Source organism: Zootermopsis nevadensis, unplaced genomic scaffold, assembly GCF_977971745.1.
Source record: "Zootermopsis nevadensis isolate Lab colony 2312 unplaced genomic scaffold, Znev_1.0 Znev_ptg000037l, whole genome shotgun sequence".
NCBI classification, from domain to species: domain Eukaryota; kingdom Metazoa; phylum Arthropoda; class Insecta; order Blattodea; family Termopsidae; genus Zootermopsis; species Zootermopsis nevadensis.
In genome coordinates this window covers 3,640,185-3,666,353 of record NW_028259169.1, presented here as the reverse complement: position 1 = coordinate 3,666,353, position 26,169 = coordinate 3,640,185, and the positions used below count along the sequence as shown (strand labels likewise).

Sequence of the window (26,169 nt, the reverse complement as noted above, 5' to 3'; positions counted from 1 at the left end):
ATGGAGGAGTGAGCTTGGGAATATTCTTTGCTGTATCAGTCGCACCGGTGTTTGGAACGAGAGAAAAACGGGGCACAGAATAGTGAAGGAGAAAGACGGAATGAAGAAAAACTCGAAAGCAAATAATGAAAAATTGGCCTGAATAAAAACAGTTGTTTCACATGTGGAGAAGTTGCAACAAACAACACTGATCCTTCAGCGAAAACACTGTCAGATGTTGGATGTACGTAGGTGTTTGACGTGTTAAATTTCACAATTTCTTTCATACAGCCAAGAAAAGCAAGTTCAGTGTGTTTGTATTCGTTAACACGTACTACGGCATTTTTCAACGTATACAAATGAATGTTCTTAATTCCGAACGCAGAACTCTGATAAATACTGTAGGAATAGTGGGTCTGTGTTCTTTTTCTATCCAATACGACGTTTGCATTAATTCTCCCCCCCCCCCATTATATTGTACACCCATGTACGCAAATTTTGTCAGAGCTTAAAAAGTACGTTTTATTTTATTGTGACCGCTGGACGCAAATACGAACAAAAAATATTGATAGGGGAAAAAAGGGTTGATGACATTTTTTATCTAATTATCCTGAATTTGTCTTTCAAGTCCTGATAAGCCACGACAGATTTTATAACCTGAAGCATTACGTTCCAAAGAAAGAGGTTTACTATGACGTGGCATGAGGCCAGTATAATTTAGTCACAAAAACTTCACAGTCATAAATTGGTATCGAGCCAAAACTGGAGTTTTGTATCCAAATAGAAAACCAGACACATCGATGGAGAAAAGATGTGAAACACGTTAACAAAACATGTGAACATTGAAAGGAAATTTTTTAAAAAAAAGAAAACAAATCAAGAAAAGTGCATCAATAACAATAAAGTAGACGAATACAAAACAAAATTGTCAGAACACTTACAACGTATGCAACAAATGTAAAATTATACTGTACAGAAACAAGGTATCAGATCAGACTAGAGTAGAAACAGTTTGGTCGAAATTATTTGAAGGAAAATGCAACTAAGTGAGTGACTGACTGACAAACTCCGAGAAGCAGAATCCTTCTTGAGAAGATTACATATTCTATGGATCCTGAAAGTTCATCACCGTCTTCGCAAGAATCCAAAACAAAAAACATTTTATCTCGTCTGTATTGTTCTTAAACGAATCTTTTCGCATGAACTGACCTCTCTGATGACTGGGGTTTGAAACGAATAATGCGTACATCACACGCACGTGCGTGTGTACACTTTTTGAAATCCCCTGATGACGAATACCGGCACTCCTACATCTTGGCAGTCCCAAATGAACTTCGCCCTGAGATGTGGACCCATTGTACATTTCTCTCCACTCAACACAGGACGTATGACAACCAAGCTGTAATATTTATTAATGTTCCAGATTTGTCAGTTGCACAAGAAATTTCTACACCTTACACTGAAAGTATATTTCTACTAGGTATATTTTATGCATTCAATTATATATTCTCTTTTGTTACAAAATACCTAAAAAGAATAACAAATGCACGCGAAGCTGCGTGCTCATATTAATCAAAGGACTAAACAGTTTTTTGTATCTCCTTCTTCCTTATATGCATTTTCTATCGTCTCAGCCACTGCTGACTTTATATCATCCAACTTTCTTTATCTTCTTTGGATCTATCTACCTAATAATTCGGAAATCAACTGTCAGATTTACACTAAATTTGTTAAGTCAGTTTTGTTTCCGGTGGTAAATTCTCAGTCGACCTGCTTTTAAATTAATTACTACGCGAACTTCTAAGCTAAAAACGGTTCCTTCGCCAGTCAAGAAAATCTAACATGCAAAGAGATTACAAATACTCAAACAAATATAAGATTTCATAAAATAAATATTTTATTCTCAACGTTATGGAATTCTTTTAAAATTAAATCGCAGATTAAAATAGGCAGGATATTAATATTTTTGTGACATAATCCTGTGATTTCAGTACCATACTTTACTTAATTTAGCCTGCATTGTAAGAAAGAATATTTTTTTTTGATAATGTCACAGAAATTATGGTATAAATATGTACATGAAAGGATAATATTAAACAACATACCTTCCTAAGATAGTGTACAATGTACTGAAGTCGATGAGGATGCAGTTCAATTAGAGATTATGTACTGATGGCGATGAACGCAGGCCATTTATTCTGACAGCAAATTATTTTGTAATTACTCTACGAAGACCGTTGATCTATAATTTAATTATCGTCCTTTAACTACAAATACAAATTATGAACATTTATTTAACCTTTATAGCCTCAGTTCATACATAACTAACTTAATATGTCAGAGTTCAAAATAAAAATGCTTTGAGCCCTATTTTATAAGATAGTGTAATTGCGTCATATTGTGAATATTATAACAATTATTTATTTTAATCCGTCTTATCACAATATTTAAAATTTCTTATAATTAAGATAATAAAATATCATTGATGTTCCATATCGATTGATCGATTTACATTTCGGAACATTTACACAACATGTTTCAGTTTTTATAAAACCATCATCAGGTGTAAAATATCTAAGAACTTAAAACTCAAATATGATTCCATTTGGTGAGGTTTTCATTACGTTTGTTTTTCCATTTTGAAACAATCACTCCTACATCTTTGGTATGTTTTATTTTAGATTTACTTTTATTTTATTTCATTTTATTTTTATTTTATTGTTACTTTCTAACTATAATTTATATATTTTGCATTTTATTCTCTAAATTCTTTTATAAATTCTTTCAAATTCTTTAGTGTTTCTTTCAATCTTCTACTTACAGACCGATATGTACATCTAATAAAAACTTAAGAAAAACAACACCTTCGCCCAAAAATGGAAAATGGGTCCGTAAGATTCATCACAGACGCCACATTAGAAAACGAAACTGGACTCCGTTCTGGAACAAATGTATTCAGTCTATAATCTCATGCCCGGTTTCCTGTACTCGTAGGAACATTTTAATATTATACTGCAATCTACATCCAGGTTACTCAAGTGATATCTTCCGTTGAGGTTTTCGTGCCGAAGATGTAACTCATTCTTCTACATATGTCTCTGGTGTGCTACATGCTTCTCCTATCTTATCCTTGTTGACTTAATTAACGTAAGAAATAATAACGAAATAGACTATTATAACTACGGCTTCATGTAACAGGAATTTAATATAAAATCATGTCATTGATTTGAACGCACCTGTTGTAACTTATATTATCTGACAATTGTAATCGCGTGTCGTAATTTAATCACGATTTCATCCACTCTAATTATCCACTTGTTCACCAATCTGTCTGTCACCTGTTGACTTCCGCTCACGTGTTGGGCACCCCTAACATCTGTCCCACCCCCACAAGCACGCACCAATGCGTGATGAAAGGCCTTAGAAACGAGGGATTTTTTTCTGAAATTAAGCTCAGAAATAAGGATTGCGTTGAAAATTCATAGGTCTAGCACATATAACCATTCAAAACTCCGAAGATCAGGGTATATAAAACATTAGTTTTGTCGGGTGTCTTGTATGGTTATGAAACATGGTCTCTTACTTTGAGGGAAGAATGTATATTACGAGTGTTTGAAAACAGGGTGCTCAGGAGGATATTTGGACCTAGCAGGGATGAAATAATTGGGGAATTTAGAATATTGAATAAGAAGAAGCTGTGTGAATTGTACGGGTCACCTAGCATAGTGAGGACAGTGAGATCTAGGAGGCTCCGATGGGCTGGACATGTACCACGCACGGGGAGAAGGCAAGGGGGTGCACACAGGACTTACGCAGGGAATTCTTCTGGAAAAGACCACTGGGAAGACCAAGGAGGAGATGGGAGGATAATATGAAGATGAGCTTTAGGGGGGTGGACTGTGAGGATGGCAAATGGATGGAGTTGACTCAGGGTCGTGTCAGGTGGCGGGCTTTGGTGCTGTCGGTGTTGGACCTGCGGGTTTTGCTACCAGGGAGATAGTTAATACGAATAACCTAAATATTACAATACTACACAAGGCCCAATACATATACAACGCAGCCCTTGCAGACATATACCGAGGCGTGTGTTCTTGGATTCCCACGAACCAGAGATTGACCTTGAAGTTCAATTATCCATCTAAAGGTCTTTACTGCTATATAATTTTATACTCGAAATGTTACGTAAAATGATATATTAAAACGACAAAATAATCTGCAAGTCAGTGTAGCAAAGGAAATGATAGTTAGGTTTAATTAAGTACATAGTACGGTAAGGTAAATGTATCATGCGAAGCTGAGATTCATGATTCCATTTTAGGTTATGTAATTTCTCCATGAAATCCATGAAGTAAACTCATAAATTAAAAGTTAAGTCTGTCCGTCTGTTGCATGTTTTGATCTCCGAAAATAACAAAGGAATTCTGTGACTAGACTGGATTGATGTCCCAGTAATGAACGACCTTTGATGGTTTCTTGTAAACGTGGTAATTAGCAGAGAATTTCTTAACAAGTTGAGAAACTAGTAGATTTTAAAAAGGATTTTGTTCCTTGGTGTTGGTTGGATATTTATAATACTATATGCGTATACACAATATGTTTGAAACAAAAATTGTATATCTTAAAAAAAAAACTGTTTCCTACGTCATTTTATCTTACGCCTTCGTTGATAAATGAACAGTTTTTATACAAGTCTTTGTTCCAGATTCATTTAAAGTAAGTAGTATGTGTACTTACTTAAAATTAAGGAAACATTTTTCCGATTAGTCCCAATTAAAAGTTTCAAAAATCACAAGGTTTAGTGTTTTAGACATTATTCATCACCTAGATTTGTTATATAAAGAAACATCTTTGGAAAAATGGATTTTAGCATCACGAGGCGTTTATGAGAACAGGAGCATCCACCTTCTCTGACTGGACTAACAGCTCTCAGGAGTAGCGTGAGAGGGAATTTGTTCTTATAAAAAAATATTATGGGGAATCCCCCCCCCCAAAAAAAAATTATAAATTGTAGTGCACTTTTGTCAAAATCAGTCACATACTTTTAATCGGCCACATTGATAGTTGTTTGCTCTCTTTAGAAACAATTAAGTAGGAATGATGTGAAATTTATTCCTCTTAAATTTAATCTTGCAAAATCTGAAATCGTGATTATTTCTGGGGGGCGCGTTAAATCCGTTCATCTACAGGGATTATACCATTCGAATTCTGATGACGTTGTCTGCTACCAGATGTTGATACTAAGCCTGTACACTGCACAGTGGCGTCTGGAGCGGACGTGGAGAAATAGTGAGGATACTAAATTAGAATATTTTTATATAAATGTGCCGTGTTTTATTGGCCAGTGCATTGTTTCGGCTCCGAGCAGGCGAGCAGTGAACCGTTTCCACGAGTGTTTTGTTTAGCTGTTTGCTGTTCCGCTCGGTTCAAAGTTTGTAAATTTCAAGCGTCATTGCCTTCCTTTCTACCCCTCCCCCCTTGAACCCCGACCCCAATATTTTGCTCATTACCTATGCCTAATTCAACCGATATTATATTACAACGAATACCAAGCACAACGGCGAAAACCGTTTAAGTCACAACGTAATCCTCCTCCAAATTTCTATGTAAAATTCAGTCACACGTTTTCAAAAAGACAAACATTTATAAAATAAAATTCTTCCTGCTGTTTTGTATGGGTATGAAACATGGCTTTTCACTCTGATGAACAAAATATGAATGTGCGCAGAATAATATTTGAATCTAAGACAAATTAAGCGAAAGAATGAATCAGAAACTTCCACAACCATCAGCTTTCTTCGCGTAGTGCTGTTAGTATTATGACTAAATCTAGGAAAATAAGATGGGGAGGACATGAAGCACGTACAAAAACTTGAAGGGAAGAGATAGCTAGGAAGTAAACGGGATGATAATATTAAAGTGGATCTTAAGGACCTGATTCTTTTGACTCAGAACTTGCGAACATAGTAACGGATCTTGGAGAGTTTCATGCAGAGGAGGGGATTTACAGTTCTGACCACGTGAGCGGCTGTGAGGGTTTCAAGAAAAGAATCTGTCACAAGACGTGAGTTAGTAAGCCGGACAGGATTCTATATTTGATGTTGTCTTTTAAAAATCTGTAAATATAGCGACATGTCACTATACGGGTCAAAGTTGCATTACAAATTTCAATACGCTTACTATGTTGTGAATATATAATTTTCTTCCTTAGTAATTGCATGTATTTTGCCTAAGAGATGCGACATAACCAGTGCAATTGATATATCGTCGTTAAAAGAATAATTGTTAATAAAATATTTTCATGTGGAGCATTCTGTTCGTTTGATCCTGGAATCAGGCGAATTGTACGGATTCTATTTCCTAAAGGGAAGCATATCTTTTTAACGACACTGTGTCAGAACTGATTCTAGTGAATATGGAGCCCCTATCGAGCCTCTTTCTCAAAATCAAAGCAGTTGACTTTGAAAATACCGGACGTAAGTTCTTCGCCAATTGTTTGTATTTACCTAGCATTGCTCAGCAGTAATTATTAAAACAGACAACCGCTTCTATGGACACTTTACCATCCAAAACAACAATATTAACATCGTTTCGTGGTGCAAAACGTCAGCAGCTGATACGATGTCATGAAATAGTCTAATACAAAACCAGGATCCCGTACAACACACATTTATTCTGAATTTTGAAATGGACAACGACATGTGTCGCTGTTACGCCCAGTGGTCTATTAATGACATTAATAACTTTTAATGATCGATGTGGCAATGTATCCTGGCCGCATGTAAATTTTCAACTTCCCACGCACAGAATCTTCTCTTCCCTTCACCAACAGTTGATTTCCGTTTGCATTCCATTACGTATCGAATTCGCATAAATCATTTCTCTACACTGAAGTACAGAGTCCGTACAAAACAATGGAATTTGTGTTATCTGCTGGCTTTTGTAATCTGACAACAACTTTAATACATTCAAATCATTCAGCTAACAATAAAATTAAATTATTATAAATTTCTCATTATTTGTATAATATATGACTAAATATATTGGATGCATTTATTCAGTAAATCCAATAGATTATAAATATCAAAGCGAAATTACGTTTCAGTGAGAGATATAAGGAGAGAGTGTGTCACATTAATGGACAACCAATTTTTGCTCTGTTCGTATTAAGCCTACTCGTATTTCATAAGAGCACCAGGTTAAACGTTAGAACAAAGGGTTATCAAACCACGGCCAACCGGTATGATTTATGCTACCCGCGTACATTTTTTTTAATATTGTACGACTAGTATAGTGAAAAATAAATAGTTCTCACAGAAATTTATATTAATTTTAAGTGTATAATAAATATAAATTAATATATAATGGTGCTCAAATTAATAACTTGTGTTGGGTAAGGCCGTGGTCTAGGCATCACGGAGTTTTCCTCCGGGGGCTTCCCCGGTTTCTCCGTGGCATCCCAACAATTACTCCACTCACACACAGAAGAAGGCAATGGCAAATCACTTCTGATCATCTCTGCCAAGAATGTATATATGTATGAGCAGGTCCCTGACAACCTGAAGAGGTTGGAAGGATCCTGTTCATAATATATGGACCTGTCGTCAGACAGAACACTACAAATAATAAATAAATAGCAAATCAACAAATTTATTGAAGAAAATTATATCCATATGTTAACCTGTTTGCGATTGTAACACACAGAAGTATTTTTAATAAATTCAAATAATGTTACAATAAACTGGAATAAACTAAAATAGATGTACAAGTAGCGACAGTGAGTCGTTAAGGGTAAATGAGATATTTAGGAACTTCATTAAAAACCACGTCATGAAGACATATGGGGGGGAGTGGAGGTAGCCCATAACTCCACGAATTTTTAACTTTGGCACTAGATGTAGGTGAGTGTTCAGCTTCAAGCCTCCGCCTCTAGGCTATGAGTTGGTCGACCGGGGTTCGATTCCTGATACGAACAGCGATTAAATTTAAATTTAATATTTTCGCTAATGTTCTCACCCCTCCTCCAGTCCAATGATTGGCGACATCTCTTTCTCTGATGATAAAACTGGAAGAGTACGGTGGACTGCCATTAACACGTGCGACTACCGCTCCAGTAATTCCGCTCTGTCAAACTGGTTGGAATACCTACACTCTCCTCGAGAGGAACCCGGTTTGAATATTGGCTTGGTTATTGGTTATCTTGACAAGACTTCTGAGGATCTATTCAACTCTCTTTTGTGCAAATTCGCTGTCGGAACGTTTAAGTAGGCCTACGCCAGAATCGCCTTATTAAAAGCCTTTTCTACGTGCTACTTCCAACTCGATCTACCATTCTACTCGCATAACAAAGTAATCTTTAAATACTTCAGATCGACTTTTGGAGATGATAGAGTGTCATTAAATAAAATAAAGTTGTTCTATCACCTTTCCGGGTGTAGAATTCGCTGAGATGACTGTTTTTATACGTAGTTTCCGAATACCCAGCGAGTAGAGGGCCCCTGAAATTGCAAAAGTCGACAATCTAAAACCCGAGGATTGTCAGAAGAATGTGAGAAAGCCAAGAGTCTTAACGCCAAGTGGGTGGCTTTGGGGGGGAGATCAGGCGAACTTGAGCGTAATGTTTCCCCCCGGTGCTGTTTGGGGGGGCCGATATTGTTCCCCCAAGTCTACTCAAGACTCATCTTTTGGCAATACTTCTCTTCCTTTCGCGTGAAAGCAAGAAAGTAAAGTTTTGGCTATTCGCATATTTCACCATCTCAACTGCCTGTGTTACAACTCGAACGAGAACGGCTTGAAATTAACGGTTCATGGCCAATGATACATTTGAACCTTCTATTAACATTCATTAATGGAAAAGCATAATTGGTGTCTTTAACCTGAGCTACACTCATTAATTTTATACGGTCTTTGCACAAAATGCGTAGAACGAAAACAGGACAAAGAAATTAATTTTCATCCATTTAGTCTATTCAAATATTTTATCTCGATACTTAACAAAATATTTCGATTAAATAAGATACACGGAATCTAAATGCTTCGGGGACAATTTCACATTTGTCTGTATTCACAATCAACGCTTCTTATATGAAACTCAAATCCAATTATATCAAATTTCTCCAAAAACTTTCGTTGTAAAACTGCAAGACACAAGTTTGTCATTATTATACATATCCCTTCTATTGAAAGTTTTTTCGACGTGGTATAATAGTGGCATTCTGTGAATACTGTGATGAACTCAAGAACTTTATGGCTAGTAAAGCAACTGTCAACTGCTCAAAGGTAAGCGGTTTCATGCAGACAGGTCCCAGTACAATGTTTACTTAAACATCTACAGTATTTTAAAAGAGGGCCTTTCCACATGTGAAAACAAATACATAAGGGACACAATGGAGCAGCGTAATTTCTGAGAAGCTGATAGTAGCTCGAAAATACCCCGACTTTTACGGAAACCGAATGCTCATTGCAGTCTGTCCTTACCCTGAGGCAAATTAATCAAATTCACATCCACTCACTGTGCTCCCCTAAGTTCCATTATATTTCCGTCTACATCTAGGTCTTCCGAATAGTCTCTTTACTTCAGGATTTCCAATTAAAATATTGTACGTATTTCTCACATTTTTATAAATCCCACATGTCTCTCTCAACTTATCCTTCTTGATTTGATCATACTAATAACAAAGAGATACAAATAGGACTGTTTTAATATTATATTTTAAAATTACTATGATTGTCCGCTGAACTGAAGTTAGCTTTTTATAACGGTCATAGCTAAACAGTTATACTCCACATTTCTTCACACAGGACGGAAACACATCCAGTTTCCAAAAGGTGTTACTTCCAGAACACTTGACGATAGACAAAGTCCAGAAATCCAGCAATATTAAATGTAATGTACGCTTACTACAGCCAGAAAACTTTAGAATTAAATTCTCTGTTGTTACAGGATCCAAAGATTCGCTATCGTCATCAAAAAAACCCATTAACGAACAAAGTCCTAACATAATACAAACCTGTCCACGTTTTCAAAACTTCATTTAACATCAGTTTCAATATTTCCATTGGAGCAAATATATTTTGTTGCAGAAATCCCGCGCATGCAAAGATGGTGTTGCAGGAAGAACAAAGAGAGACTGTAATAATTACGCAATTATGAATGTGACAATGTTTTCCCAGCATCTACAGGGCACTCCGACTGGCCACTGTTTGCTTTGGCACTTATGACGGACGACGAGATAAAAGTGACGAGGCTTTAGGTAGGGAATCTAGTTAGCTACTTAGCAAGCTAACTAAGCTCAATTCTAAAGCGTTGTGACGATGGTGGATTACACTTTAAATTATGGAATATCTGGGCTTTTCTCAGTGACGGAGACTAGCTCTACCCAACGGACCCAACTGAATAGATAACTCTCGCCTGAAGACGGAAACAGAGCCAGCCTCCGAAACGTCGTGTTTTTTTTATTTTAAACAAGGACTATAGAAAAAGTCCAGATAGTGCATAATTTTAAGTGTACCTAAGCTTACTTCCTTGAAAAGTTAATAGATAAGAAGCTAGTTAAAAGTACGTGTTTATATCTGAAACACTGTCATATGATATGATGCCATCAAAACGCGCGCAACTCATTCATATAAATCAGGTATCGGGATTAATAAACACCTGTTCTGAACAGGTTTACAGCTGACGAAACAGGAAGACCGATCAGACAGGATTTTACATATATTACTGGACACGGCATGTATGGTATTTGTTTAAGATCGGTGGCGTTCTAACTGGAGCACCCTGTAGAATAAACAATGGTTGTGATTTTTACCAGAGCTTCAAAAATAATTAAAGGTGATCTGCAGTGATCAGGCTTCAGACTGTCAACTCGTCGTCACCCAGAGAGCGACATATGGTTACCTGGCTGTTAGCTCGAAGCGCTGTTTGCTAAGGGCTAATCAAACAGCTCATAGCTTTAATAACAGCTGATGGGATGCCACCTGCAAACTGACAGCGGACACAGAACTCTTCAGGTTCTTACGAATATTTCAGGAAATGAAAGCACAACAGGGAGGGGTAGCAGCCGTCAGTTCGAGCTTTGTACGCTTACATTTCCACAAACTACTAAACGGGATTCAAATAAATATATTATTGAGGCTCTACACTAAGATCTTCCGGGAGAAATTAATTTTTATTCATATTCACAAAATTAGTCCTACTTAAAAAAAGAAAGAATTTGTGTGTGTTCAATACGGTATAACATATAAAACTGATTGAGCTTGTTATATTACATTACTTCTATTTCATTTTTCAATGAGATGATCAGGGTGTCTTATGATGGAGGCAGTATGACCTCTGAAACGTCGGTAAACTTCTACGAGACTACACGGCGCAACGACCCAGAAGACAGAAATCTTCGGACTCACCGCTGTGACAACTTCAAATTCTTCTAAGGGTAAGAACATGTTTCACATCACGCGTTTACGTAAGGCGTATGAGGTCTCCATCGGACAGCTCCATGTATTTGTAACCTCGACACTAGATTGATGTAAGTGACCGGCTTTACCTCAGGGGAGGAGCTCCAGTACGTAAGGTTGAAATGCCCCACATGGGCAGGACGGCTAAAAAAATGCCTGTAACCCACGTAAACCGAGAGCTGATCAACACATGGCCTGTTTACTTACCGACGTCTTCCGGCTCCATTACGCGAGTCGTGCAGTTTTAAACAGTTTATATTCCCGTTGATTTTAACGGGTTTTGAAACATGATATATGCCTACTTGACTTGTCTATTAATTTAAAACACGATTTTTTTTTTCTTCTAGAAGGCTAGCGGCATTTCGTTGGGGACTGAGCAGGTACGTAAACCCCCAGACGATCTGCACATTTCAATGTACCAAGGACAGAGGATAACAAAGCTTTTCTTGGTGTACAGTCCCCAGAGACACCGTACCTGCCTTTTGTACTATCAGCTCTCTATTCTTCGTTGTCACCTTTAAACGTTTTTAAAATGTTTGTAGCCAAAAACCATTCTGAAAGTCTTACATGGTTTCCCTAACGCAGGAAAGAATATACCGCTTTGTTAAACACATAGACATTCTCATAATCGCTTAAGTCCATTTCGTCCTTGCACAAAGATAAAGTGAAACAAGCCAGCAGGTTCAAAGTTTTCACATAAAAGAGAACCCTTACCCCAGAGTAGACTCGTATTAAGAAGCTATCTGAGAACAAACTTACTTCTGCAAATAAATCTCTACCTTCCTCGCAGCGAACAGAACTGAATATTTTTGGGGGTAATTATCGTTCTGCTTTCTTTGTGTTCTTTCCTCTGGTTTGTCTGTAAGCAGTCTTCTTGCAATTATTCACTCCTTACATCCTCCAGCTCTCTTTATTCAGCCCGTCCTTAAGAATAGGTGAGGACGATAAGAGACCAAACCAAGATGTCGATGGTAAAATATTATTACTTTTAAAGACAAGAGAACATGCAAATATCAACACGACGTGGTTTTCTTAGAACCTGTGACCAAATAAACTAAAACCAATTTACCGTAACAAGTAGTAGATATAACCCATTACATCTGCTTCGTTAGCAACCTGAGGTACACGGTCCATACACGGTCCGCAATGAAATTATACCAGACCATTCTGCTGGGGGATACTTTCGACCGAACCTATTAAATTACAGAAAAGCTGCATCTAAAATCCTCGCAAAGGAGGAAGGCAGGGGTAGGCTATTCAGCCATTTACAGCTGCCCCTGACTGAGAGACCCACGGGGCCGTGAAGTCGAGTTCATCAATTGCTTGTTTGATGGATGTACTTCAGGTACAACAGTCAGAGGACAGTCGGTTCACGTTGAAAGTAGTACTTAAATGACGGTGTATTCTATCAGAAGAGCACTCTGCATCATCGGATAAGGTAGTACCAGCTTACAAGACAACATAAAAACACTTTCAGGCAAAAAGTAGTATTATAATACTTGAAAACCGTGTAAAATTGTAGGGGTATATTGCACAGGCTAATGCTGACAGATATTTATATGACCAGAAGCTGACAAGCGAAGAATATTTATGTAAGTAGGCACTGAGAGTGGTCTAAGAGACTTAAACCAGTCTGCGACGAGGTTTATAAAATGATAAGTGTTGATAGAATTAAAGCTCACAGACGTCATGAAAAGAGGTGAATCATCATTAGCAAAATCATCGTCATCAAATTCAGGCAGTAGACGTACCAGTTCGGTGCGACGCCAAAAGAGATTTTCCTTTATTCCTCGCTTTTCATTTGGAGGGTACACACAGAATAATTCTGTGAATCGATATTTCTCAAGATTATGATGATGAAGGTGTGCGAACCATTCGCCGGCAACGTTCATTATTAATGAGGTCATCATTATCAGCTGCTGGAAATTCTCGCCCATGTGACCAGTTTCAGTGTCCAGGGTACTCGTACTGATACTTCCATCTCTTCGATGGTCGATCTAGTTCTCGTATTCCTTTAAGGTGGTAGTTAAACAAATATTTAAACAACGGTCTGATATCAGATCGCAAATATTTAACACTGCTAACACAAACCCAACAATTTTATATGATTCTGAGCCATCCCAATCCAATCGACGTACATCAACAAAATTTGTTCCCTTAAGAAGTATTTAAATATTATGGTCATACGAGGTGCGATCGGAAAGTTTCAAGACTGCGCCTATAAAAACCCGTACACTTATCTCAGGTATTAAATTCATCCATCACCCTCGAAGTAGTTCCCCTGGGAGTGAACACAACGATCCCAGCGCCGCTGCCAAGCCTGGAAGCATCCCTGGAAATCTTTCTTTGTCAGCCTGTCAAGCACCATCTGCGATTCTGCCTGAATCTCTTCTATCGTCTCAAATCTCCTTCCCTTTAGCTGAATTTTCATCTTTGGGAAGAGGAAGAAGTCACACGGAGCTTAGAAAGGAAGTTGGGGTCGGTTCTTGCAAGATCTTTGAGCTCCTGACAAACGAGAAGTCGATTCTGCTTCTGGTCCTCAGACAGGATGCGTCGCATGTGGAGTTCTTCCTTTAGAATCAGCTGACAGGTCCCATAGCCTATCCCAACAATGTCGCACAAGTCGTTGATGGTACGACGTCGATCTTCGTGAATGGCCTGCCGAATCTTCGTAACATTTTCGGGCGTTGTGCTCGAAGATGGTCGTCCAGAACGCTCGTCATCATCGACAGAGATTCGGCCATTTTTAAAACGTGAATGGCACACAAAAGTTTGTGCACGACCCATTGCGGACTCCCCAAATGCTTGCTTTAGCATTTCATAGGTTTCCGTAGCCGTTTTGGCGAGTCTTTGGCAAAATTTGATGCACACGCCATTCCGAAATCGCAGGAGGGTCGGTGTAATGCACTACCAAAACGCCCGTAACTAAGAAACAAATACTAATTCGATGATGCCGGCTGGCACACTGATTCACTATGAATGTAGGCCGCATCCCCTAGCGGCAGAAGCTCGTACTACATCCGGTTCGCCCTCTATTGACACAGTCTTTAAACTTTCCGATCGCACCTCGTATGATAAGTAAGATTTCAGATTGTAGTCTGGTAAAAGTTTACAGACGTTTCAGAGGTCCTTGCTGCCTCCATCGTCAGGGCGATGAGTATAATAAAGCATAGTAAATTTTTCGGGAGATATTTGGGAAGGTCAGGTATAGCATTCTCGAACAATAACCCCGTATTGTAATTGGAAGACGACTGCGTTCTGAGAGGCTGAGTAGCCCTGTTATACAAGACATTGCCACGTTCTCATACATAACCAAGTGACGGGGTGGGTCTGTCCACTTTCATTTAGGCAATCAATAGATCTACGGCAGCTAAAGTTGCGCTGGGGGTGAGGGGAGGCCTTGTTGTTTCCATTAATTAATTTCGATGGGACCTGCTGCCTCTTATCGCTAGTGGGGTAATATGTTGTGACATTACATAGCTTGCTTACACGTTGGGGCGGGCTTTCTGCGCCAGATAAGGGGATTGGATTTTGCTGCTATTATAAAGCCGCTCGGTACACAGCGAAGCTGTAATCTTGTTCTGATCACTTTGCTTCAGGATACACATTACGCTTGTTATGTATTAATCAGAGTGAATCATCGACCTGAACTACACAAGTGGACCGACAGGAGGACGTTCTGATGGTAGCCACAGAACTTCGACGCACACGAACAAAGAGGAACGCCTTGTCTTCGCGAGTCAGGCGACGTAATCCCTGCACTTGGCGCAGAATCTACTTTTGGATTCCTCAGGTTTACGCGGATTTCTGTCATCCAACCTTCGCCCATTCTATCTTCACATCTCTTCGTGGATGTGATATCTTAACCCTTTAAGACCCCAGTGGTAACTATGTGTACCACACAGTTAATAACTCAGCGTTTTGTATGTTTGGGTTTCGGATTGTTCTCAGAGTAGAAAGGGATTATTTCCTTAAACAGCGTCAACCACTTGCCATTTGTAATGGTGAAGTGTAGTGTTTTCTTCGCGGTTCGGACTGATTTATTAAATAATATTTAGACGAGCTTCGGCTTCAAAGGGTTAACTAGTTGATATTTGTAATGGTGAAGTGTTGTGTTTTCTTCGCGGTACGGATTGATTTATTAAATAATATTTAGACGAGCTTCGTCTTCAAAGGGTTAAACTAAGTTATGTTATCGACAGGAAGTTTATAGCATTTTGTGTTCGTCTAACCGTAAATCTGCCATGGGTTTGCAATTTCTGTATCTGTCATTCTGTTCCTCCTCTGTCCTTTACAACTGCATGTCATAACTAGAGAACTACAGTTTAACTACGTATTCCTCTGTATCAGGTGTGCAAGTTTTTGATTGTTTTGTAGATACGTAATTTGATAGCAGTGACAAATTAGTGAAGTGAGTGACCAGGTTGTGAAAGTCAGTGCTTCGATTCGTGTCGAATAGTTGACATTGTCTAATAACTAAAGCTGTGGTCGAGATTCCTTAAAATTTATTGCGATAAGTCGTGGGATAAAGATGGTTGGGCGTACGATTAACCTGTACATCTACACAAATAAAGATACTAATTTTTAAAAAAAATCTGCGTGTATAGAGAGACATACATACATACATTAATAGAGAAACTGAGATATAGAGAGGCGGACAAAAAGGCAGATACTGAAGACCTAACAGAGATGAAAAAATGTAATCGACGAGATTGGGCCCATGTAGAAAGAAGTCTGACTGAATTTCGAAGCCCAGCCCGTGGCAAGTCCTTCCCTAACTTTGCCGTGGTTTAAAAGCACTTGAAAGCAGAGTAATATATGATTCTGGAGTCAAGTAACACATTCAATAGTTTTTCAAACCTTTAGAGCTTTATTTGGATGGAAACCGGTCCCAGTCAAACGCAGACAGGAGGCGACATCTGTCGCTGTGCCCTTAACGAAATAAATATGCAGCTGGGACGAGGAGGTTCTCGTGTTCAATGTACTAGAAGTAACAGTGCCGGCTTGGAGAGGGTACCAGTAAGTGCACTGGGGCGCTGGCCAAGTGTTGACGTCTGCATTGACCCCTGTGGAATATTATAAATGATTGCCCATCTCTGCCAGTGACAAGTGAAGCAGAAATCAAAGTTCTTCAACATGAACACTTTGTTAAACGTGACGACAAAAGAAACGTTGATAATGGCTCTTGTGTGCTATTTGCACAAGGTGCATAAAGTGAACGCATAATATGGAGTTCGTGGCTTTATTATGTCCGATTTACTGTGTCTCTTGAAGGCTGTGACGTTTACTTTAAATATAATTATAATTTAATTTTATAGAATTCTACAAAAACTGTTAACGATACTTTGTATAATTTTTATACAAAACATACACATGCCTTTGGGATTCCTTATATTAATATATATATTTTAAATATCGCCTATTTTCATTTCCACTTGCAAAGCCATTGAATTTTACCTCTTTTGAAACATAAATTTCATCCAAATCATATTTAAAGACAATTAGAAAAGGTCGAATGCAATTCAACGTGAAATGATATCTTTCGTATCTCAATTCATTATCCCATTTGTTCCCTTAATTTATACCACTTCCTATTTTATCACGTATTCCTTTCCCATACATTTCAATTCAGAGCGAGAGGAGAACTAACATCCACAGTACTTGATACGTTGTTTCAAAGTTTTCGACACACATATTTTAAGTGTTCATAAAGGCACCTGTTGACAGCAAAGCTTCTAATAGAGAACACTTTGCCTAGTAACGCCAATGCAGAGAGCTTTAGGCCTTGTAAACTAAACGAAACTTGCATCAAAGTAAGCAAACATCAAACAAGTGTTCTTTTGTGCAATACAAGTTTCATTCTTACCTCCAAGAAAACACAACGCATCTCTTTAACACAAACCAATCGGTCAATTACCGTTTATACTTATTTTTTTAAATAAAAAGTCACATATAAAACCATTCCATGATCAAAACGCCAAGTAAGTGAACCGAAGACTAAGTAGAAACTGTGGTGAACCCGGCTACACCGGAAAACCTGTCTTCAACGGAGTAACGTTTCGGTATATGCGGGTTCCGTTATAAGCAGGTTTTTGTTTTGCAGAATCGAGTATGAAGCTGAGGGTCACCCGGTGGTAGGAATGGCAGAGTTGCTTCAGGCAAGGAGAGCAAACCATTCCCAGCAGACCGACTATTCCAGCATTGCCATGATCTGACTTCTCGCCATTTACCCCGCTAAGAACCTCTTTGCGCCATCTTCTCAAGTTTTACTCTCGTTTCATTTTATTCCATCAATCCGCGGTCGATGTGGGAAAGGAAACACGCAGGAGAAGGAACGGGATATTTTAAGGTGTCGGCGTAACTTCTATCCCGAAGTTTCAATTCCGAAGTGAGCGAGAACTGATGATAAATGAATGTGTAACAACTGATCCCGACTCGTCTTGAAATCTTTCGAGATATGCAGTGAAGGTACAGACCAGCTGCTAGAGAAAGGACGCCGATGAGCTCGTGCCGAGTTGCAGAACGCGCCAAGTTTCAAATTATTCTTAAGAGTTTCATGCAAGGAATAAAAGAAAGATTTGTATCAGATTTGAATATTTTATAAAAAAGGGTATAGCATTATTTCAAAATACAAACTAAATATTTCGGAACACAAAGTCACCAAGGCAATCGAAAATAAGTTATACGAATTCTTTATGCTTTAGACCAGTGTTATTCAACCTGGGGTACGCGAAGACATCTTAGGGGGTACGTGAAATTTAAAAAGAAATATTATTTTATGATAAACACTGAATAATCAGTAATGTAATTTATTTAAATTATTTTAGATGTAGATTATATACTATGTATAACTCGAATTATACACCAACAACTTTGGGGGTACAAAGTTGAATAGAAATTATATCTGGGGGTACGCGAAGACATCTTAGGGGGTACGTGAAATTTAAAAAAAAATATTATTTTATGATAAACACTGAATAATCAGTAATGTAATTTATTTAATTTATTTTAGATGTAGATTATATACTACGTATAACTTGAATTATACACCAACAACTTTGGGGGTACAGAGTTGAAGAGAAATTATATCTGGGGGTACGCGAAGAAAAAAGGTTGAATACCACTGCTTTAGAATAAGCGAAGAATGTTTTATGGACATATCCTATCCGTCCGTCCGTGCGTCTTATCTTTCAGCCGAAAATATCGCACTGCCCTCTATCAATGACCGTATCGGTTACACAGTAAAGGAGGCTTTTAAAGCTCTTCTGCATTTCTGCACTGCATTGTACACCTTATCAATATTGTTATTAATAATTATCGCTCATTCCCTGCTGTTTTGTCCGAAATAAAAAAAAACAGTAACAAAGCAGTCAACGATTCTGACTTGTATTCTAAATGTATCCATTTCGAATCTCGGTGGATTGAGTAGTTATTTTATTTAGTTAACCATTCATAAATAAATTCTCATCCAATCCATGTCATAAATGTTCCAGTTGAAACAGCCCAGTAAAATATCCCATCAGTTATGTACTAAATTTCAGCGGGGTGCCATATCGGATACATTTTGGGGGCTGTACGTGAACCAAACCTCGCGTCAGGCAGCTGCAATATCGGCTAGATTATAGAGATGGGAACTACAGAAGCTTCCAAAGCCTCCATAACCCAACATAAAATCCCTACAGAGTTCTTCTTGAAGCCAAGGAGGAAACCTCCCCCCTCACGACGTCTGGAGCGCTCGGAAGGGCAGGGGGAGGGGGTGAGAGGATCGATAAGAAGGAAGGTTTCCTGTAGGCTGCAGGCAGCCACTTCGCTGTAGCCGTAGACATCAGCTACCAAGGTACAGGATAAGCCAGTCTACAGTTCATTCACAGAGGCCAGCAATTCCAATAGCATCGTACCTGGGTCCTTCTTTAGAAACTTACAGTCGCTTACCTCGTTAAAAAGTGTAACTCGAAGGTTCGTTATCGTTTTCACAACACTCCGAAATTGGACCGTATTCTAAGCCAGCTGAATCCACTTGTTTCTATTTTAAATGCATTTATTTTGATATCTCCCACTAGACACTACCAATTATTCTAAACATCTAAATTCCCAACTCGTGTTATATGTTCCGCTCATCTCACATTCCTTCATTTCATCTCTTTAGCAACATTAGAAATGGATACAAACTATGAACGTCCTGATTTGAACCTTTCACGGCGATCTGATTTAATGCGTAGATAAATAACTGCAAAGTTTTAATGAAGAATCTGTTTAGTTAACTGTTTCATATCAAACTTTATAACGCAACTTTTTTGTTTTGTAGTGTTCTGTCTGACGACAGGTCCATATGAACAGGATCCTTCCATCCTTTTCTCTTCTCGGACTGGGACCTGTTCATATACGTTCTTGGCAGATGATCCAGAAGTGGTTTGCCATTGCCTTCTTCTGTGTGTGAATGGAGTAATTGTTGGGATGCCACGGAGGAAAACTCCGTGTTGCCTAGACCACGGCCTTGCCCAACACAAGTTATAAATCGAACCCGAGACCCCAGGATTACAAGGCCAGCGTTCTAACCGCTAGACCACCTCATCTTATTATTATTTAGTGTTCTGTCTGACGACAGGTCCATATGAACAGGATCCTTCCATCCTTTTCTCGGACTGGGACCTGTTCATATACGTTCTTGGCAGATGATCCAGAAGTGGTTTGCCATTGCCTTCTTCTGTGTGTGAATGGAGTAATTGTTGGGATGCCACGGAGGAAAACTCCGTGTTGCCTAGACCACGGCCTAATTTAAAGTGAAATTCCAACTAATATTACACTAAACATTTGGTAAACGTGGAAATAGACGCAACACTCAGCCTTAAACCGGAGATTTTAATACACAGACCGATAAATAAAAAAGATAGAAACAGCTATAATCTAACGAACGAAAAGCTGTTTTAGTAAATGAGATGACGAAGGAAACCGAACAAGGTCTTGATACCACCAGACTCTGTGAACTATCGTTAAGACTGCGAAAACGCAATGGAATTAAAAATATTACAGAGACAGCCGGTTACGAATCAGAGGACATAGACTAGCCTTGCGGTTGCAGAGAGGTCGCTGGGGTAGACAGCCGATGATGTAGGACGTGAGTGTACCGCGTAAAGTGGTGTACGATTCTAAGAGGATGAGTCCCTTCAGGAGAGGCGGAGATAGAATGGAGACGTGGAGGAAGGAATGCAAAGCGCGGGGGAGAGAAATGCAGAAGCAGGGGGTGAAATGGACGAGGGGGTAGTAGATCCATGATGAGGTAAAGGCGAAGGAGGGATGAATTTTCTTCTTTAGGGAGTAAGAAGAAGAAGAAGAAGAATTGTGCCGTGCGACGCCTCGCCCCCTCCCCTTCGCCGCCGCGGTCGACATTTCACTCGGTCGTCGCCGTTTCGCTCGTTTGGGTTTCTGGAACCACAAAATGGCGGTCTACTCGTCTGCCTGTAACGCGGATGTGTGTGAGGTTTACGAGTGCCTGCTCCAGCTGCTTCTTGCAGAGTTCATAAATCTGCCACCACAAAGTTTAACGTTTAATAACTTAGTATTTGGCCCACACTGTTACCTGCCGCGTTCTTTACGCAAAGTGGATAAAACGAACACGTCATTTTGAGGTTATGTCTAAACCAACTGCATTGACTGACGGATGACATTTCATGTTTGTGGATTTACACACTGAACGTTGTCGTGCGAATTAATTTTGGTTAAAGTCATCATGGTCCCTGAGAATCTGTGAGCATTTTTCTGGACTTTGTCTATAGTCTTAGGGGGTACGTGAAATTTAAAAAAAATTATTATAAACACTGATTAATCAGTAATGCAATTTATTTTATTTATTTCAGATGTAGATTATATACTATGTATAACTTGAATTATACACCAACAACTTTGGGGGTACAAAGTTGAAGAGAAATTATATCTGGGGGTACGCGAAGACATCTTAGGGGGTACGTGAAATTTTTAAAACATATATTATTTTATGATAAACACTGAATAATCAGTAATGTAATTTATTTTAGATGTAGATTATATACTATGTATAACTTGAATTACACACCAACAACTTTGGGGGATACAAAGTTGAAGAGAAATTATATCTGGGGGTAAGCGAACAAAAAAGGTTGAATACCAATGGTCTAAATAACAAATAGAAATAAAGATAAAATATGTTTCGGAAGCTGTAACTCCTTCCGTCTTCAGGTAAAAAGGAAAGGATAAAAAATCTCATTATTGGGCCCTTTGGTTGAGCTACCACGAAAGCTAGGGTTTCAACCCTTTCCTTTTTATCTGAAGAGGGAGTCGTATTTTATTTTATTTCTATTTTATTTATTTATACCATAGACAAAGCCCAAAAATATTGATGCTAATTAATTTTGTTGGTTTCTGTAACTGCGTGACTGTTCTGAAATCCGTGAGCATCACGGCGACTAGACGTGCAATAACGTTACCATATTTCAAGTGAACCAATCACATCCTATTAACATATTTGTAATCAAAGTACAAGAAGAGCTTTTATGCCCTTCCAAATGTGCCCTTCCCCAGGGTCCAGTACTTTCCGTACAAATGTTCTCTGGGGACAGGCTACCCCTTGTATGTGCAGTGATGGGGGTAGAATAACCCCCCCACCCCACCCTCCTGACACCTCCGTCACATGTAACATCTGTGATCGCGCCCTTTACAGCTGAAATCGCTTTTAATAAACTTAATCATTTGTAGAAGCACTACAGATTTACCCGCTGATGTGGCGTAATAGACTGGTGTCTTGGGGATTTCAGATTTTCCAGGCTTCAAGGACGAGATTAAAACACATCCAGTCAATACGCAGGACTCTAATGAAAATTTCAAATAAATCGTTTCAGGATCTACAATTTCCGAATGAGTAAGTAATTCCGTTGAACAAACTGTTACTTTTTCCCTCGGGGTAAAGCGGCCGGAGCGTAAAACACACAACTTACCTCCATGTTCAGTCGAAGGTTTGTCACCTTCCCGTTCCTAAATGGTTCCCTGGCGTGATTAATATTTAGGATATTTTAATATTGCGACTCACAGAACAAGGCTGTTGGAAATGTAGGCTAACACGGCGTAATATATCTTCCTTGAACATGTAAAATTCAAAAGAAATTCTTCCATGAACCCTAATCTAAAATACTCGTAGCTGTGTCCCCCCTCCACCCCGTATGATTTTTGAAAATTCGTGAAAAATAATAATGTATCTTTGCAAATGTACTGAGGGAATACAATTACCATGAGAGATGAAAATATATCAGAAATTTCTATCTCAAAAATAAATACATTCAGTGGACGGTTCTTTATTAATTAACGCAGATTTGAGAGACAAATATGGTTTCGTTATAATAATTCTTGTTACGTCAGCTCCGTTGAAGCAAAATATATAATACATAAATATATATATTTTATTATCCACTAGAAACAATCTCAATTTTACTCATACGCTGGATCATAGAGGTAATATGTTGCAAAGATAATCTAAGTTTATTACCCGAAATGTTTTGTAGTCATTGTCATCATCAGGGGCGGCTTATACAATTTCCCGAAATATTAAAATAATTCCGGTATTCCTTATAGTTCTTAAAACATGTATCACTGTTTGGTTGACGGAATCGATGCCAAAACATGCTGGAAAATCTTAGATAAGTTTTGAAACGTATAACCCTGCGAGATAAACATGTAAAACTGATATTGTACCTGGCAGATGATGAAATATATGGACATGTGTTAAGCAATTCTGTTATCCCATCCATAGTGATACGATATAATTTGAGGAAAATATACGATTCGACACTCCTGCTATTTCATAATCAACATTTTTAGAACTTTACAACATGCAAGCCTTAACGAGTCTTGAGGGACACGTAGAGACTTGTTAATTTTCTACTATGTCTTGTAGCAAGGTACGTATTCTTTGACTCTTAACAAGTGACTTCTCTACCATCGAAAATATATCCTTCGTCCTTTTTATATTTACAGACTCACCTATTTATGGAGGAGACGCTGGGAACATTGTCTTGCGAACAGATGCCTTCAGCCAGGAGTCGATCCCGAATCTCCCACGCGAACATGGTGGGATTCTCACGCTTGTAGTTCGCAATGGCGTCCACTACAAGAGGTGTCGCTACTTTGGGCTTGCTTCCGCCGATGACGCCAGCTTTGAAGCTCCCCGTCTCATAATATCTGCAGGTCGGAAACAAACAATCACGGCTGTAGTTTCGTGTCCATTTCATTAACTGGATTAAAAGAGTGCAATTAATTTATTTATAAACTTGACAACGGCCAAACAAATGAAAGTTGAGGACAGCACTAAAAAAGAATAGTATAATATAAAATAATGTAATAAAACCCACAAACGGCGTATGAAATCAATAAATAACATTAAGAAACAAATGAAACGCAGTCCGTATGTAAAATACAAAATCTACATATTATGAATAGAGGAAATTTAAAATTAAATTGGTTGTATGTAATGTTATAAAATGTCCGGAAATGAAATATAATATTTATTGTAAATGTCCTTACAAAAGCAGAAACACGTGTACTTAGTTAAGGTAGTGACCTTGAAATGTGATTTACCATAGATGTAGAGTCGTCTCTAATTATCCTACTAGATATAAATATATGAAATTATAATTATTGTTATTATTATTCATTTAAAATGAGTTAATCTCATTTTAGTGCCAGTAACGAAGCAGTTGTCACATTTAAATATATCAAGACTGTGTCTAAAATATAAAAAATAAAACTTTAATTAAAAAAGTAATTTTCTTGCTGGTTTGTTAAATTCCATGCTGTCTGGACAACGGAATATGTATCTGTACCAAATTTGGAAATTTTAATGTCACAGGCCTACAGCCACGATCTTCTTACTTCAATTACATTTTCTTTTGAGACTGTTTGCCCTTACGATTAGAAAATGTATTTTTATTATTTTATTTGTAGTGTTCTGTCTGAGGAGAGGTCCATATGAACAGGATCCTTCCATCCTTTTCTCGGACTGGGACCTGTTCATATACGTTCTTGGCAGATGATCCAGAAGTGGTTTGCCATTGCCTTCTTCTGTGTGTGAATGGAGTAATTGTTGGGATGCCACGGAGGAAAACTCCGTGTTGCCTAGACCACGGCCTTGACCAACACAAGTTATAAATTCGAACCCGAGACCCCAGGATTACAAGGCCAGCGTTCTAACCGCTAGACCACCGTGGCTAGAAAATGTATACATATTTATATTTATGCTCTCCTCGGTAGTAGGTAGTTCTTTCCTCCGGCCGCAGATAAAAAGCAGGGCTTTAGCTCCTGATACGTTTCCATGGAGAGTCCTTGGACAAGACGTTTAATAGTATCCTACCATCTCTTTCTTATTCTAAGCGGCAGTTTTAAAAAATCTGTGTTTCTTATTCGAGATCCAACCAACGCATTTGTAACCGATACAGCGTCTTTAAACAACCTTAAAAACTGCTGAGTGTTGCCGGTTAGCTCAGCTGTACGTCTGAGGAAAAGGGGCCGATCCCTTCATCTGGTTCCAAAGCGGCGAAGACCAAAGGAAATCTCGAAGCAGCGGGAATCTGCCTTAATTACTGCGTGACAGGATCAGTGCACAAAGGCAGCGTTCACAGACAAGAAAGTCGTCACATGTGGCCATTGGGGGGGGGGGGGGGGGCGAGTGTGACAAACATTTCCGATGTATATTCAAAATAGCCCCACACACGGCTGACACCTACCTGACTTACGCGTAATCAAATTTACATGCTATTCCTGGTTTCCGAACGTACGTTCCGAGGTATCACTGAGTTTTACTCAGTTGCTCCATATGAATGCCCACAGGATCCTTACTTACATTACGACAGTCTCCTTCCAGATCCTTATCCAGTAAAAATTCTTGGCTATACTCACGTAGTTCTCGACTATTTATAATCTTTTCAGTTGTAACAGATTTGGTGCCTGGTAATGAACTGATATGATCTGGCTGTTTAAAAATAATATAGTCAGTAACTTTTAGAATGCGCTGTTAATGTATTCACGAGCAGGACTTTTTGAACGAAACCATTTCGTGGCTTAGTTAAGTTGCCAGTCAGGCGCGGCCTACACCACAGTGCTTAGGCCGGCATTAGCTTCAATGATTGTACGAGAAGTCGGTTTGTTCCCCAAGTTTCGTGTCTTGCTGTGTTGTTAGACCAAGTTTCTGTTCCGGCAACATAATTAAAGTTAATGAAACGTTAAAAAACAAAGTATTAATCGTCTCGTCGAGCAATTACAAACAGAGTGGTGGGTCCCTCGTTTAACCGCGGCTTCACCTAGACAGAAAACCGGGCGGCATTCAAAGGGAATATACACGAAGTAGCACAATGACGTTCGTGTTACTGGAAACTGGACGATTTTAGTTTTTTTTTTAAAAAAATTATATGAAAACAAGTTAAGGTAAAATTATCCCTGATATTAACTGCGACGATAATGAAGACCTGTGGAGGAGTTGTGTTAAGGTCGGGCGGGCGTGGAGACGAAAAGAAAAAATGTCTGCCTCTGTCGCGAATCGAACCCCGGTTACCGGGGCTTAATCAGCCCCTTGATTGACTCAGATAGACAACCACGGCTTCCATAAGAGCAGGGATTACTTGATATTCTGAGTAATAATCAGTTTTTGAATAAAGTCTCTGTATACCAAATAGCTCGCCACGGTGGTCTAGCGGTTAGAACGCTGGCCTTGTAATCCTGGGG

General features: G+C 38.7%; 1 protein-coding gene and 1 long non-coding RNA gene across 4 annotated transcripts in view; one reads left to right on the top strand and one right to left on the bottom strand.

Annotated features, from left to right (window-relative positions):
• LOC147871840 (uncharacterized) overlaps window positions 1–24,217 on the top strand; it is a 137,643-nt gene extending 113,426 nt beyond the window's left edge. Inside the window, exon 3 of the long non-coding RNA XR_015538258.1 lies at window positions 23,431–24,217. This is a non-coding gene — a long non-coding RNA (uncharacterized LOC147871840). The remainder of the gene's footprint in view (window positions 1–23,430) is intronic.
• Window positions 1–26,169, bottom strand: part of LOC147871839 (paired box protein Pax-2-like) — a 207,225-nt gene that overhangs the window by 120,116 nt on the left and 60,940 nt on the right. For all 3 annotated transcript variants that reach the window (XM_087360011.1, XM_087360009.1, XM_087360010.1), the window contains exon 3: window positions 23,437–23,634. In XM_087360011.1, coding sequence (XP_087216137.1) covers window positions 23,437–23,634 — 198 coding nt within the window. The remainder of the gene's footprint in view (window positions 1–23,436; window positions 23,635–26,169) is intronic.